The sequence below is a fragment of the Panthera onca genome, chromosome D2 (genome assembly GCF_046562875.1).
Source record: "Panthera onca isolate mPanOnc1 chromosome D2, mPanOnc1 haplotype 2, whole genome shotgun sequence".
In the NCBI taxonomy this organism is placed as follows: Eukaryota; Metazoa; Chordata; class Mammalia; order Carnivora; family Felidae; genus Panthera; species Panthera onca.
In genome coordinates, this window is record NC_138349.1 from 72272792 (window position 1) to 72289817 (window position 17026).

General features: G+C 48.4%; 1 protein-coding gene and 1 long non-coding RNA gene across 6 annotated transcripts in view; one reads left to right on the top strand and one right to left on the bottom strand.

Moving 5' to 3' along the window:
• Positions 1-17026, top strand: part of DISC1 (DISC1 scaffold protein) — a 359999-nt gene that overhangs the window by 46201 nt on the left and 296772 nt on the right. For all 5 annotated transcript variants that reach the window (XM_060642825.3, XM_060642818.3, XM_060642819.3 and 2 more), the window contains 2 exons: positions 2372-3363; positions 10218-10287. In XM_060642825.3, coding sequence (XP_060498808.3) covers positions 2372-3363; positions 10218-10287 — 1062 coding nt within the window. The remainder of the gene's footprint in view (positions 1-2371; positions 3364-10217; positions 10288-17026) is intronic.
• On the bottom strand, positions 6886-10085 carry LOC144613154 (uncharacterized). The gene is made up of 2 exons (XR_013550448.2): positions 8661-10085; positions 6886-8616 (listed from the first exon to the last, which is right to left on the bottom strand). It is a non-coding gene; the product is annotated as an uncharacterized LOC144613154 (long non-coding RNA).

Genomic DNA, 17026 nt, shown 5'->3' on the forward strand with positions numbered 1-17026 from the left:
TCTACCTTCTAATCAACATTTGTTATTTTCTGATTTTTAAAAATTATTTTCAAAGTCGTGATTTTTTTTAAGTTTTAATTTAAATTCCAGTTAGTTAACCTACAGTGTAATATTAGTCTCAGGTATGCAATATAGTGATTTAATACTTCCATACATGACCCAGTGCTCATCACAAGTGCCCTCCTTAATCCCTGTTGGTGTTCTTTCTTTTTCTTTTTCTTTTTCTTTTTTCTTTCTTTCTTTTTTTTTTTTTTTTGATAGTAACCATCAGAATGGGTGGTCCAGTTTGGCCTATTAATGATTCCTTCTATACATTTTCTGTACATTTTCATCATGTCCATTTCTACTGATTCCAACTTTGCATGCCCTCTGTCAAGAAAAAGAAAGTCAATCTTTCTTCTGACTTCCTGTCATTTCAAGTTCTCATCCTAAGTGATATACTTGGAGGCAAAGGGTATAGGAAGAGCATGTGTTTTAGAACCAGATAGGCCTTCGTTCATGCATCCCTCCCTCCCTTCATCCATGCATCCATTAATTCATTCGCCTTTTATCAAGCAACTTAAATGCAGGGCATTGTGCTGGTTTATTGTCTTGTAATGAGCAAAACAGGCTTTGGTAAGCTATGATCTGGGAGTTCTGGGGCGAATTAAAATTCTGAGCTTTAATTTTATTATTTATAAAATGAAAATGGTATCACGCTCCTAGGGTTGTATGTTACATACTTCCTTCCTTTACCCTGACTTCCTCTCCCACCCTCATAGCCCTTACATTCCTCCCTTCACTGCCAGCTTCCAGAATCCTATGGACACGGGTGGTATTAGCCCTTCCCCCAGACCAGGCAGTTGGCACGCCCGGTTGGCAAGAGAAGACACTGGCTGAACACGTCTTGGGCTCTCTTGTCCTTTGATGCTCAAATTCAGGGAACAGGTGGCCCATGGGTCATTGCGCTCATGTCCCCAGGGATTATCACTGACACCCATTCCAAAGACTGGTGTGTGCCACGATCATAACACAGGGAGAGCCTAAATGCCTAGCACTTTCCGTTTACCATGACAAAGATCCTGGACCTGTCCATGCTCTGGGGGCAGAGCAGGATGCGTGGGCCTGGTGTGAAGCTGTGTTTCACTCCTCACCACAGACTGTAGTATACCTACAACTGTGCTCAAGTATTGCCTGGTGTTACCTGTATGCTTTGCATCTCATCTGATTCATGCTGTGGCAGAGAGCCCGATGACAGCACCGTGTGGGCCTGGAGAATCGGGAGACTTTGACATTGGCCACTCAGTCACTTGCAGGAGTTTCTGGAATATCCATTTCTCCGTGTGTCAGTGTGCTTAACTGTAAAAAGAAAATTATAATTCCTGGTTTGGTTGATTCACAGGATTTTGGTAGGGAGCAAGTGAAATGAATGTGGATGATGTACTTATTATGAGTAACAACATCCTATGCAATGTAAAAATAATAAGCAGCCCTTTATCATACTTACTACCAGTGGCAAGTGCTGTTCTAGGCTGTCTCGACATAGTAACTCATTTAGTTAAATGCTCACAAACCACCCTGTGATGAGACAGGTACTATTGATATCTCCATTTTCCTGATAAGCCAACTGAGGCACAGAGAGGTTAAGTAACTTGTGGAAGGTCACAGCCAGCAAAGGCACAGCCGGGTTTTGAGCCAGGCAGTGAGGTGCCTGAGTCTATGTTCTCATCTGCTCTATGATCCCGCCTGTGAGGTGTTAGCGTTTTTTACCGTTTCTGTTCCTTTTGCAGAGCTGGTTTGTAGAGCATGTCAGGCAGGGCCTCCTGTGATCCACTGTGTGAGAGGAACTGATGGGGATAAGCTGTGTCCCAGCTGGCTCTCCATGGTCCAGAGGCACGGGGGACATGGACAGCTCAGATAGTGAAAACTCACATACTGTTCAATAAGTAGCTAGAATAAGTGATCGCATCTACTTTGAGGAGCGTGCTGGCATTTGCTTTCCAATCGCTTGCTTTCCAGGCCCACTCTGGGATAAAAGGGCTGATGTGCCTAAAAGCCCAACAGGCGAGATGCCGGAGGGGTTCTGAAGGAGCCGCCGAGGTTGTGTCTCCACTGGGCCTGCTGACGTGCTGGCAAAACTCAAAGCAACGCCAGCTGCTCTGCTAAACAGAAGAGCTGAGATGCTGTGTTGCTTCTGCACGTTTGAGGCAAGCACTTGGAGGGAATCATCAGAATTTTCGTCCCGGGTTGGCCCCGTGACCACTGAGCCAGCATCTTCTTTGACAGATGCACAGAGCGGTGACCTCTAAACCTAGGATGCTCTCCAAATGCAGTTCCAGCTGAGCCAGTGAGATTTGCATGTTTATGGTGCTGTTTTCTCTCTTCCTCCCAGGCAGCCGGGATTGCTTACCACCTGCAGCGTCTTTTCGGAGGAGGCGGCTGGCACGGAGGCCGGGCTACATGAGAGGCACAGCTGGGCCCCGGATTGGGTTCCTCTACCCAGCAGTGGCCACTCCGTTACGGGCCCAGGGAGCGGCGTGCGGGGAGGAGTCCCTCCAGTCTGAGTCCAGGGCCAGACACTGTGGCCTTGAACTTGGAGGCCAGTGGCGAGGCCCCTCTGTTGGGAGCCCAGCAGCCTCGTCTCTGACCATTGTGGGCCACCCAGGCCTGGCTCTAACCGCTGTGAGGGGACCCTCGGGGCTCTTTGGGATTCAGCTCAGAGCTGACACCAAACTACCTGCCAGGCTTACCAGGTCGTGTGGCCCTGGGGACACTGGGTGGCAGGGGGCGCTCCCACCCATGGACAGTTCTGAGGCCCCAGGCCCTGGCCGGGAAGCTGCCGGCGGTGAAAGAGCAAAGGGCACCTGGACAAAAGGCTGTCTGTCCTCAGAGGAGGGGAATGGCAGCAGGTACAACCTTGAAAGTGGCCCCAGGGTCCCCTCTGCCCCAGCCGCCTCTCAGGATGGCTTCACCTCCAGCTTTAGCTTCATACGGCTCTCGCTCAGCTCTGCTGGGGAACGTGGGGAAGCGGAAGGCTGCCCGCCGTCCAGAGATGCTGAGGCCCCTTGTCAGAGCCCCGTGGAGACGGAAGCCAAGGACGCCAGCTTGGACAGGCCCCACGCACACCCTCGACTTCTCTCTCCCCACTTCAACGTCAAGGCTGCTCAGAGCCTGGCCGACCCTGCCCAGATGGCAGCAGGCAGCCCCCGGCTGGAGTGTGAGACGCGTTCTTTACCGGACGTGGACACTGCCTCCTCCTGCCCCCTGGTCCCCTTGTGGTCAGAGGGCAGCGGCGTGGGGGATGCTCCCCGTTGGGAAACACTACTCAGGAGGTGCGAGCCTGTGCTGCTGGACTGCCTGCTGAGTGACCAGAGGCAGCTGGAGGTTGGTGTCTTCTGGCCGCTGGGGCCTGTGATTGTCACAAGCCTGGACCCCTTTGGTAACTGGCTGCAAAAAGATGTTGCTGCACTCCTGTTTCTTCTCTTTCAGTTTGACACAAATCTGTTCTCGTTCTCATCTTCTCTGTCAGGCGGATGCTCAGATTCACTCTCTCTTGGGCTGTACGTTCCTCTGCACTTCCTGGCCTGACGGATGTGTGGTTAGCTCTGCCCAGCTCTGCTTTGAAACAGGGGCCCCAGGGGGCTGGAGAGCTGGAACTGGCTGGTGTGTGGGGGGGGGAGCGGCATAAAGACAGCGATGCCCCATGTTGGGGAAGATGCCGGGCTTCGTTTGCATTTACTGTACTCACTGTATTCCATCCTGCCCCGGTGGGAACCGCCTGCCACAGTCAGGAGACCTCGCTCCTGGTCATTACATCTCTTGGGCTCTCAGTTTCCTTATTTAGAGATGGTGACGCTGCACAGGAGTGTTCTGTGGCTGCGGTGAGAATGTCAGGGCTTTGGAAACTAGGACGGGCTGTATGCCCGTGAGCCCTGGCGGTAGGACGGTTCTGTTCACCCAGTTGTCCTACAAGTGTGTACAAAGGGTTGTTCTACTCCCAAAAGTTCCTGGAGAGACCCAGGCTGACTCACTGGGCTGTGCGGCTCCTCCTGCTGAAAGGCTGTGTTTTCCTCCTGGGGTGTGTGTGCATATGATGTGTGCACATGTGTGCATATGTACATGTGCATTCATTTGTACATGTATGTAAGGAAGTGAGGGCCCACTCCTCAGGCATTTTGTAGAAATACCTGAAAGTGTGAAGGTCATGCTCATTTCTGGCAATCGCACCTCATTTACTTTCCTTTTTCTTTTTTTTTTTAAATGTTTATGTATTTATTTTTGAGAGAGAGAGAGAGCAGGGGAGGGGCAGAGAGAGAGAGGGAGAGAGAGGAGCCGAAGCAGGCTCCGTGCTGGCAGCAGAGAGTCTGACGTGGAGCTTGAACTCGAGAACTGTGAGATTGTGACCTGAGCAGAAATTGGACCGTTAACCGACTAAGCCACCCAGGTGCCCTGCACCTCATTTACTTTCAGTTCTTTACCTATGATCTGATGTTCCTGGCCCTGTCCCTGTTTGCCCCGTTGTAGCCCTCAAGGACCTCAGCCTAGCCATCTGATTTATAACTCCGGTGGACCGCGAAGCCAGGCCAGATATGCACACAGGTCTCCTTTTCTAGCTGACGCACAGAATCCCAAATTAGATGTGTTCAATACTGATGCCATCGTCTTCCCCACCAAACCCGTTCTAAAGGGCCCCAGTCTTGATACCTACTTGCTGATTAAAAAAATTTATTTTATTTTTGAGACAGAGACAGAGCATGAATGGGGGAGGGTCAGAGAGAGAGGGAGACACAGAATCCGAAACAGGCTCCAGGCTCTGAGCCATCAGCACAGAGCCTGACGCGGGGCTCGAACTCACGAACCGCGAGATCGTGACCTGAGCCGAAGTTGGACGCTTAACCGACTGAGCCATCCAGGCGCCCCTTGCTGATTTTAATTAATAGACTCCATCCAGTTCCTGAGAGAAACTGCAAGCATTTTCACCACGCCCCTCCTCCTCGCTCTGCACATCTGGTCAGCCCTCATAGTCCTACAGCTAACCTGCCTCTCACGGCCGTGCCTCTGCCCTGGTTCAAATCCTTGTTAGTTTTAACCTGGGTTTTGTAAGAGATTTGCCTTCCTCCTGTGTCTCTCTTCTCCAGGTCATCCTCCGGATGGCCAGCAGAGTTATCTTCTGGAACACTGGTGGGAAAGTGTTATTCCTTGGCTTGAAACCTTTGGTAGCTCATTGCTCTTCTGGGGATGGTAGCCAAGTCCCGTATCCTGATAATTGAGACCTTTCCCGACCTGCTCCAGCCTGCCCCCATGCCTCACCCCTGCCGGCTCAGCCATCTGGTGCTGCTTCCTGTTCCTGAAGACACCAGGGAAAGCTGTGCCTCAGGCCTTTGCTTACAGTTTGCTCTCTGCCTGGAATGACCTTCCTGCACTTTTCCATCTGCCAAGCTCCTGTAATCCCCTTGGTGTGGGTTTAAAGCCACTTCCTTGTGAGACATTTCCTACCCCCTTTGGACCAAATGAATCCCTCCTTCCATTTTGCTCCTGTAGCAATCTGGACGTGCCCCTTATAGCACTCATCACATTTGATAATCATTTGCTTGAGGGTCCAAGTTCTGCACTCGGCCATGAGCTCTATAACCACAGGTCATGTCTCTTAGACAGTTTTGGGTGCCTGAAGCCTGGCATACTTTCCGGCCCTTAGAGGTTGCTTGGGTCATTTTTGTTTTTAGTGAAATAATTAATCTTGTTAAGAGGGCCACAGATACTTAATTGACACCTTTTTTGGATTGACTGGCTAAGGCGTAAGAAGACCAATTCCAGCCTTGGAGGGGTGTTGGCCCCTACCAACAATTTTCCAACACCAGCTGGGTGTCCTATAACTCAACGCAATTCTGACCTCACCTATCCAGAGATAGTATCAGATCCCACAGCTTAAGGGCTCAGTCTCACAAGACCACCTGCCTCTTCAGATGCCCATTTAAGTTCACCCGTGCTTCTGACCCACTGGCCATGGATAGGAGGCTCCAACAACCACGCTCTCCTTGGATCCGATTAATTTGTAGAGTGGCTTGCAGAACTCAGAGAAGCAGTTTACTTAATAGATCATATATTTATTATAGGAGGATATAACTCAGTAACAACCAGAAGGAAGGCAAGGTGTGAGGAAAGGACATGGGGTTTCATGCCCTCTCCAGGCACACCACTCTCCCTGAATGTCCACCTGTTTACCAAACTGGAATTTCTCCCAACTCGGTCCTTCGGATTTTTAGGGAGGCTTCACTACACAGGCAGCACTGATTAAATCATTGGCCATTTGGGACTGATTCAACCTCCAGCCCCTCTCTCCTCCCAGGAGGTTGGGGGATAGGGGCTGTAAGTTCCCCTCCTCTCCAGTCATGTGGTTGGTTCCCCTGGCAACCAGCCCTCAGCCTTCGGTGTCTTCCTGGAGTCACCTGATTAACATAACAAAAGACAACTTTATTGCCCTCCTCACAGGAAATTTCTAGGGTTTTAGGCGTTCTGTGTCAGAAGTGTACAAAGACCAAATATGTATTTCCTTTTACGAATCACAAGGTCACAGGCACTAAGAAGAGGTTTGTATCATCATTCCAACTCTAAAGGTCAGTTTTCAGTATTTCATTGCCAAGATCTCTTTTAACAAATCTTGACAACATATCTGTATTTCTCCATCTCAAAAAGTCAAGCTTTGACTCAAGTGAAGCAAAAGTAGAATGCCTTTATAATGACCAGCTTCTCCCCCTCCCAAATAGCCAAACAAACAGAACCTCCCCTTGGTAGGGACTCCTCTGCAGTCCACACGATTCAGCTCTCTGCTTTTTGGTGAAACTGATAGTTTTTCCCTTTCTTTTAAGCTCCTCTTACCTGCAGGTAAATCACATCCTCCTGAAAATCTTTTTTTAAAATTTTTTAATGTTTTATTATTTATTTTTGAGAGAGAGAAAGACAGACTGTGAGTGGGGGAAGGGCAGAGAGAGAAGGAGACACAGAATCTGAAGCAGGCTCCAGGCTCTGAGCTGTCAGCACAGAGCCCAGTGTGGGGCTCGAACCCACAAACAGCAAGATTATGACCTGAGCTGAAGTCGGACGCTTAACCAACTGAGCCACCCAGGCACCCTGACGATTTCCCTGTTTAAAATGGTCCACCAGCTTTGGGCTGCCATGCTGACCAGCGTTCCCAGGTGCAAGGAGGCTGCAATGTGCCTTACCGAGGAAACATGTGTTGAATGAGCTTTGTTCCAGCGTGAGCTGTAGCGCTGGTGGCCATGAGTTCTGTGTTAATGAACCAGCCATATATATTAAAGAAGGCATCTTTAAACGGAAGCGCACATAAAACAAGGTTACATCTTGATCAGTTGACAAAGATGTTGTGATCAGAGGCTCTCAGAAGCCCAACACTTGTTTCCCCTGGAAGCAATGGTTTAGTATTTGCTAACTGAGCATTTCCCGTGACTTTATAGAACACGACGACCACGAATGAGGATTGACAGAATGTGTGTTTTATGCTGTTTAGAAATAGCCACCCAGGGACACTGCCAGGGATTGCACGGGGCTGAGAAAATTGTGATCAAAGGAAATGCTAACTGGGTGTGCAGAGGAGGGAAGAGAGAACCTTGCAAGTGAGCCCCGCCTCAGCTTGTGGAAGCTGGAGGAAATGGAGAGAAATCGCCTGTCTTACATGGTTGTGTCACTGGATGAGACATGACCATCAGTGCCTCTGCTTCCAGCAAAGATGGACATTCAGACATCTCCCGGGGCATCAGTTCGGTGTCCTACAGGGATCATTGATTGAAGGGGACAAAGTGAAGTGGATGTTGGCTATAAATGAAGTTTTCTTTGACTTTCTTTCCTGTAGTTCTTCTGCTTCAGCTCCAGTAACCGTTCAACAGTACCACCCCATGGGTGTGGTGATGGCAATGGTACGCTTTATATGGCAGCTGAACCACCCATACAGACTTTCTTCTATCTCTAATATGTACGACTGAGTTATTGGTACAATTTGCACTTGTAATATGGAGCAAATCAAGGATAAAGGGGTTAATGTAATCATTCACTCATTCAGAAAGTATTTACTGACTTACTTGTGTCTGGCTTTGGATTGTATTAGAGTTGGTTAGAAACAGACAGCAACACAGTATCAGTGTCTTCACGGGACAAAGTAGTGTTTCTTGCTTAAAAGTCGCGTTTCACAGAGGTGATTGGGGGATCCTCTCCGCAGAGTCACTCAGGAAGCCCGCCTGTACTACCTGAACGTATGAGTCAGTCACTGGGACAAGGAGGAAAGCAGTAAGGATCCTACAAGAGCAATTAAATGCCCAACGCCGAAGTAACGTCTAACACTTGCAGCTACACCCCATTACCCACAGCAAGGTGGGGAAGGAAGTGTAATCCTTCCATGTGCTCAGAGCAGTGGAGAACCAAACAAGGGTGAGCACTGCCATTTTCTACATGATTAGAAAGTAGTTCTTGCCCTCAAGACGCCCAAGGGTGAATGGAGCGCACAGACGAAACAAAACAATGGCTGTACTGTGGTGTCCTGAGTACTATGGTAATTTCTTGCAACTCCATTTGTCCCGCAAGCTCAGACCAAACACCCAGCCTTATTTTGACTTTCGCATCTCCTACCTGCGATCCTGACGCAGCCTTATTTTGACTTTCGCATCTCCTACCTGCGATCTGTTAACAAATCCCATTTTTTCTGTCTTCCAACAGCCATTTTCTGAATATGTCCAGGATCAGATCCCTTTTCATTGTCTTCACTGTTCCCACTATCATTCAGGCTATCGTCACCTCCTTCCTGGGCTGTTTCCATGGCCTCCCCTGGCCATCCGACTTCTTCCTTTGCCCACTGCAGTCAGAGTGAGGCTATTCAAACCTCAAACAGGTCATGGACTTTGTGCTCAGAACCCCCCAAGTGCCCTCCCATCACCCTCAGCATCAGAACTTTTCAGTGGTCTTCGTGTCTGTTCATGATGCATTCCCCATCGCCTCTCTGACCTCATCATCTACAGCCGCCCTTAATCAGGCCATCCCAGACTCAGCGATCTACTTTGCAAGGCCAGCAACACTTTGCCAAGAGCCTCTGCTCTGACTCTTCTCTTTGTTGAAATGTTTTCTCCAGGAGCCCCAGGGTTTCCTCTCTTACCACTTTTAAGTCTTTGCCCAAATGTCAGTGAGATCTTATTTAAAACTGCAGCCCCACCGCCTGCCAGCATTCTTGATGCCCCTTATTGGGTTCTACGGTTTTTCTTCTTTCCCGACACTCATCACTTTCTAAGGCTCCATAAACCGTACTTATTATGTTAATTTTTGTCTTCCTGCACAAGAATGCGTGTCGAGAGATGGTTTAGAATTTTGTGCTGTACCCTCAACACCTCAAACTGGTGGCTGACACCCCGAGGAGACACTCAGTGAATATTTGTTAAGTGGGTCATATGACTAGGTCCAAGGACAGGTCACTATGGCAATATAGAGGAAGGACATTTAACACAGGCTGGAGAGGGTGACACCTGAGTTGGGTGTTGAAGGACATATAGGTGTGAGGCAAGCAAGGGTGGGAGGAAGGTGTGTTTTAGGGAGCAAGGCCAAATCCATTCACTGATAGGCCAAGAATCCATCTTCAGAAAATACCTGGGCTTCCTGTCGAGAAGAAAAATACTTAAAAATGAATGTATTGTTAACTCTCCGACAAACGATGGGATCACTGTGTCTACATGTGGGTTAAATAAGACGATACTGTTTTCTGGAAGGGTTTTGTGAAGTCCTTCCTGTCATTGTCACCCAGCCGGTGGGACAACCTGCTGAGTGGAAGCTCATGTTCTTCTCTTGGCTTCTCTTTCAGTCTCAGAGTGTTTATCTTCATAATTTTAATGTGATTTTGAGAACAGTGAGCATTCAGTCAGGTCAGGAAATTTGCGTTCCTTTTTATTATGCATTTTTTCATGCAGATAAGGGTACAATGTGATGTTTTTGTTTAAAATAACTTTCTAACTCTTTCTGTGGACTTTATACTCAAATTACACTTTCTCTTTATATAACTTTTTTTTTGAGAAGCTAATGCATCTGGCATGGGAAAAATGTACATTTGCGGTTCTTTTTTTAAAGGAGAATAAAGAATTTCAGTTTTGAAATAGTTTCTAAGTGTTCTTGGCTTAAAAAAAATAAGTTTGCTTGAGTGCTATTGTAATTTGGCTTTCATTTTTCCCCCCTCCTTCAAACCAACATAGGTAAAGTCCTTAAGATTAAAGCTTCAGAAACTTCAAGAAAAAGCAGTTGAGGAAGATGATTATGATAAGGGTGAGTTTTATTTTATTTTTTATTAATTATTTCTCATTTTCTCTGGAATGTACCATTTCTCTTTTATCCTCATTCATACCTGCCTTCTACACCTCAGTGAATTGTGTGGTCTGTTCCTCTGATCACCTCCACTCAATAGCAATTGACTGTTTTACCGCACTGTTATTTTGTGGATTTCAAAGCACTTTATGAGCATTAATCATTGGGCTATAAATTTGTTGATAATCCAGAAATACTCAGAGTACTTGCACAATGGAAGTTATATTAACTCATCATCTGCCTGCTTAGAGTGTGATATATCTATAATTTATTCATCCATCGAAAAAATATTTGTTGTACACCTATTGTGTGCTGCACAATGTGGCAGGAATAGAAAAGTAAGGTGGACGCATTATCTGATCTTGGGATGCCTGTAAATATAAGTCCCCAAGAAGCTTTTTGACTTCATACTCTCCGGGACCAGAGAGAGAAAATGGGATGAGTCTGAGAAATGCCAGGCTGTGCCAAAGGGGTCAAATGTATCAAATTCCCATGTAGATGCCCCCAAATATCCATACTAGAAAGGAAAAGTAACATGAGACCAGACGATGTAGGAGTTGGTCAGATGCCACAAAAAAACAGTTAACATGACCGTCCCAAAGTAGGATCTGCAGCAGAAACAGCTGACGTGGCAGCTGAATGGACACAGAGCAGACTGGGTCAAAGGAAGGATTTCAGGAATGGTTGGCCTGGGAAGAATCTTCAAGATTTCGGATGCCGATTGCGAGATGCCACAGCCATTTCTGCTGCATCTGGGGAAGAGAGAGGACTTAACATGCAGGTTCCCCCAGACACTTAGGAACTTGGTAGATAGTCCTGGTGATAACCAGGTTCAGCACACTCAGGATTGGTCTGGAAATAGAATACAGACTTAAGGATTCTTAGCCTAGAGGCTTGAACCTTCAACCTTCTTGACCCGTTTTCTCGTGTTCCCAGTGAATACGTCACAGACCACTGGCACCGGGGCACTACAGGAGTGGGATGAGTGATCTCCAACAGGAGGCGGCAGATCTTATTCTGGAAACACCCGGAGCTGGTGCTGTGTCGTGTTGTCAGTACATTTACCATGGAGGTGGGGGGTTAGAGTGCGCCGGGGTGGGAGGAGGGGGAGGAATTGGGGAATGCAGGTGGAGGTCTAAACTCTCCTGCTCTTTCTACAGGCGGCCTTGATTTTGTGAGGGTGCTAGGTGGGAGAGAGGAGCGAGTCTGAGACAAGGGCCCCCATGAACCCCGCACAGCTGTGGGCAGAGAGCACATGAGCGGTGCCTGCACCAGGGTGCCCCCTGCTGAGTTTTGTCTGTGAAGGGAGCCTAGGTTTGCAGCTCCCAACTGCTGCCCAAATTAACTTTCTCTGGCGTGGGCCTTTAGCACACAGCTCTGCTCTAACACACAAAACTGAAGACACAAGTGGAAAACCAAGCCCTCTTTTTCTGATCGAGGCCTGGTGAACTTTTCCGGACTTGGTTTTCTCAGCGGGCTTCATTAAACAAAGGCCTCGCTTCTTTAGTCTTTTCTCCAGATAGCTCTGAAACACCCGAGGGAACAAGGTTGGATAAGATACGCCTCATCAGGGAAGCCAAAGGAACAAAGACACCTTTATTTGGTGTTTCCGTCTGATTTTTTTTTCTTGTTTCTATGTCAAGAATGAGAATGTCTCCTCAATGAGAACTGGGAGGGCAGGCCGGGCCGTCCGCGTTCCACAAGCCTTCTGGGTGGTTGGGAGGTGCACTGGTGTGTGAGAAAACTCCGGTGCAGGGCTCTGCTTGCTGGAGGACCAGGCCGTGGTGCAGCAAGCCGCCAGCTGAGTTCTGGAGGCGGGGGCTGCTCAGGGGCTCTGTCCCTCCTGATCCACCTGGAGTCTGTGAGCAAGCACCCTGGGAGGCACTTAACACAGCGAGTCACATACCTCCCCCCTCCTGTTTAAACTCCCAAACCTTGCAAGCCTGGTTCAGGGTGTTGAGAGGTGAATGTTCTGATGAAATGTGCAGAGGGCCTGGCACGTAGTGGGTCGGGAGTCAGTCAGTGTTTTGTGATGAACAAGTGAGTTGCTTGCTTCTGAATGCATATGCAACCCCCCCCCCCCCCCCCCCCCGCCCCCAGATGTCAGTCTAGAGTGAGCCCAAGGGCCGAGAACTCTCACCACCTCAAGATGGCTTACGCAGCTCATCCGCAGTCTGCTGGGGCGGGATGCATGTAGGGAAGATGTTTGTGTGGAGCGTGGCTTATTACTTAAAAAAATTCCTACTGAGCATCTATCGTATATAACAGGGCTTCTCAAACTTTAACGTGCATGTGAATCGCCTGCGTAATGTGTAAAATGCACATTCTGACCAAGGAGGGCTGGGCTGCGGTGGAGACACTGTTTCTAGTAAGTTTCCCAAGGATGCTGCGCAGCGGTCCAGAGAACCGCACCTGGAGTAGGGATGGGCTACAAGGACGACATGAGGCCATTTTTAAAGACCCACTGAGCACTGTCCTTAGGATTTTCATCTCAGGTGTTTTATGGCCTGGGAGGGGAAATAGCACAGTACACAATAAGGGTAGTGAAGTTACACATAACATGTCCCTTAAAATATAAACAGAGGGAGTTCCAAAAGGGGAAAAATTACTGCTGGTGGTGGGGTGGGTGTGGATCCAGCCCTGTGGAGATGGTGATAGTGTAGACGCGCCTCAGAGGGTGTGGGGGATGCCATCTGAAAGAGCATTTTAGAGAACGCAGAGGGGTGTAAAAGCCACCGTCCAGCAGTTTGTCTGGACGTGACAGGTGAAGTCGGCTGTTGTTGGAAATGGATCACTGCAGGGCCCAGTTGGAACAGTGCATAAACTGGCACATAGTAGGTGATCACTAAATTCTCATAAACCAATGGCCAAGTCATTAGGGAAGTTGGATTGATATTGAGGTGGAGAATTTGTTGTAATGAGATTTGTTGAAGTAGGATTTGAATGAGATTTCCTTTCTCACATGGCTTATCCAGGGGTTTAAGAATTGTGACTTTTCTTTATACTCAGCCTTTGCAGTCTGTGAGCGGACTCACTTCTGCCTCAGTGTTCGTGGCAGCTGTGGGGCTGTGCTCTGTCTCAGGGGAAGGGGGCTGCTGGAGTCTGAGAGGTTTGCCGGGAGAACCTGGAGGGCTCTCCTCTGGTTTTGTTGCCTTTCTCTCTTTCTTTCTAGTTTCACTCATAAAAATGACTTTGAATTCCAGAGAAAGGAGCACTTGGCACAGAATAGAAAGTTTCATGCTTTATCTCCTCAAAGTGCCAGCAAATTGACCCGCTGACGCCTTGTGGGGAAACCTCCAGGGCTCTAATTACATCTCTACTTCGCCTGGGAAGTAAAGTCAATAATTCCTTCTATTCTTGAATGGGGCCGGGAGGGCTTGGCAGGAAAAGAATAATACTATTTTGTACTTGCTTAGAGTTTTTCTCCAGAGGCTTGAAATGCTTTACTGGTTTCATCCCGTCAGTGCTTGTCTGTGGTCAGCTGAGGGGCGAGTGTGGGACCTCAGAGTCCTTCAGAAGGAGTGACTGCAGCCTGGAAATGGGAGATGGGGTTCAGGGTCTGTGACGTGCTGGGAGGGGAAAAAGGAGAGCATGAGCAATGACGTCCACTGTGGTTGATGTTCTAACTGTCCCTGCACCGACGTGACGTGTGGTCTAGAATGTCCCCCCTGCCTGTGACCATGTTCACTGCTCATTTCTGAAGCAAATGGGGTGAGGTCGTGGGGAAGAAGGAGAAAAATTTTGGGAATTCGCCATTTCAGTGACTCACATAACTGTGATCTGTAGCACAGCTGGCTTTACCCTGCTTGTTTAGGATTTCTTTCTTGGTGCGAAAAGCAGCCAGCACTGAATTGGTTCCTCTGTCCTTTGTCTCCACCAATGTCATTAGGACAAAACGAGAGTATGATGTGAGGCATGGAAAGAGGAATGATGACTGCAGAGGCCAAGCATAAAACCAGTCTAGACAGTGCCCAGCTCTTGCCTCAATTGTCATAAACTTGGCTTTGCTTTCTTTAGCAAGATTGGTTTGTCCACAATTGCTCTTTGGTGACGGTGTGCAAATCATCCAAGCTGACAGCCCTGTCTGTTGGGGGGATCCCACTCTCTATCTCCTTTAGGGTTTGGCATCTGAGTGGCTTCCTGGAGGTTTGTGCTTAGAACCAGAAGCCCTGCTTCGTCTTCTCTTAGCTGTAGAGGTGCCAGAGCCCTTTCAAAATGGCAGCTGGATGCCACTCGGGGGTCCCCAGAACGGGAAGGGCTACTCTTGGCACCCTGTGTTGTTCTGTGTCCCTGCTGAAAAGGTAGCCTGCATTTGGGGTCTGCTCAGAGACACGATTGGTGCTTGAAGATGTTTCCAGAGAAAAGAGCCACACTGAGCACACATGGGAATGAGAGTGCAGTTTCTGTCAGTGGTCCCCCTGCACATGCACTTCCTTTTCTCCCTGCACCCCAGGGTTTGGAAACGCCCTCACTTGGCCTGCTATCTACCGGAGTCTGTCTCCATTGCTCTGGGGGGTGCTTGCAGGAAGTATCAGGAAAAGAAGCTAGGACAATGCAACCAAGTGAAATAAATGACATTTGGTACACATTCCTTTTCTGGGGTGTGTTTGTATGTGGTGTGTAATATTAATGTGCAGCTGTCCCACATCCTCTCCCAGCTGGACACTTTCCCACATGCCACTGATCACATCCCAGCATCACTGTGGGAGGAATCGGCACTGCCCCTGAGTCTCCAGCCAGGCCATGGAAGCTGCTCGGAAGGGACTAGCCATGTGTTCCAGACACCCATCCCCTTTGCCACCTGTCCTCGCTGGCTCTCCGAGCATTGTGTAATCCAGCACGGAAAACCGAGCTCTTGAGGAGTTGTGGGGACCGATCCTAGCCAGGAGGTTTCTGGGTTCTGGAATCTCTTATTTACATGACAACTAGGGAACAGAGGAGGGTTCCACGCTGGGAAAAGGGGGGCGGGGGGGAAGACTTTCCATGATTTTATCTTAAAACATTAGGCTGTTAGGAAATTTGCACTTGAATTATTTCAATTTTAGTCTTCAACATTATCCTCACCAAAGCAGAACTTGTGTGTCTGCTTCCTCTTATTTTAAGTAGAAACTTAAAAATTGAAGGATGCCTGGGTGGCTCAGTTGGTTAAGCGTCCCACTCTTGATTTCAGCTCAGGTCATGATCTCATGGTTTGAGTTCGAGCCCCATGTCGGGCTCTGTGATGATGGTGAGGAGTCTGCTTGGGATTCTCTCTCTCTCCCTCTCTCTCGGCCCCTCCCCTGCACTCTCTCTTGAAAATAAATGAATTTTAAGAATTTTAATTCAAGAAAACTTAAAAATTGAGAGATAAGCTAGACATTAAAACGCGTTGTAAACGAGAATGCGGACAAACGCCATTTACTTCACCTAGTTGCATTGTCTTAGCCTCTTTTTCTGTTGACAGAAGAGTTTATGACTCTGTAAATTAAGGGCCACAATCTCTGCCGGTATTGGCTTTCAGGTCACCGTTGGTATTTGCCGTTTGTGTGTTGGCATTTTTCATGAGTGCTAGGAGCGTAGTACATTGTGTAACACCTACTTCAGATGTGGTGAGCTTTGTGCACAGACCCGGATGGTCTACCTGTGTATGATAAGCTTCCCTCTCGTATGTAGCACAGGATGTGATTTCAGTGTGGCACCTTTTCTCCGCGGTGTTCCAGCTGGAAGTACACTCAGCCGCCTCCACCCCTGCGGTGCTATGTATGGGGTTTATTAGACCTCCTGGGACTTTGGAGGTGGAAACACAGAGGAGTGGCTGTCCTGTCTTGATGGCCACATCACAGTACATTCCCTATATTGGTGGGCCTCTGCCTTCCTTCCCTGGCTGTGAGGAAGTCGGTCTGTCCTTCAAGGATCACCTGGGGTGTTGTCACATTCATACATTATTCACGATGACACCTGATAACCAAGGTTAGGCATGACGCCGAACACAAACACCAAGACAAACAAAAAAATCTTTTTTTCTCCACCTCCTTCCCCTAATTAGGTACTTGGACACGCTTTCCTGCTGGCTGAACCATAGCATGTTTTTAATGAGGGTTAGCAGGTGAATGTACAAATAGTGGACACACCATCTTACTGTCTTTCTAGGAGATTCTGCAAGTGACCCACAGTTCCCAAGCTGTAGAGTCTGGTTGATGGAGCAGGAAGGGGGGCAGAAGGCCCTCTTGTTTTTAGACGACTGACTTTGAAGCTCCTCCCACAGGTTTTCCACGTTGCTGCTATCCTCCCAGAGTTGCTGAGAGGCTGGCTGGGATCCCAGGAGAGCAAGCTCCCCTGAGGGAATGTTCCATCTGGGCCCGAGGAACTCAGCTGCTCTGCAGGTGCCAGACAGGACCAAGCAGTGACTTAGATTGTCTGGGGCCAGCTCACTGGGATAGAGTGATCATCTTGTCTGTGAGGGCACTTAGGGCTTCAGAAATGTCAACAACTTCACTTGATTTATCGCATGTTCAAGGAGTGCTTCACCTCTTTCTACAGATTGAGAAATGGGTAACAGGACTGGAAGGGGTGTCCCTTCCTATACAGACATTTGATAGAAAAGTTAAAAAAAAAAGGCAGGCTTTAGGTGACTGAAGTGGGCTGATTATCCCTTTCCCTGTCTGCAAAGGAACCTGGCTATTATTGGTATCTTTTTTTGGTCTAAAATCCTGCAGATAGT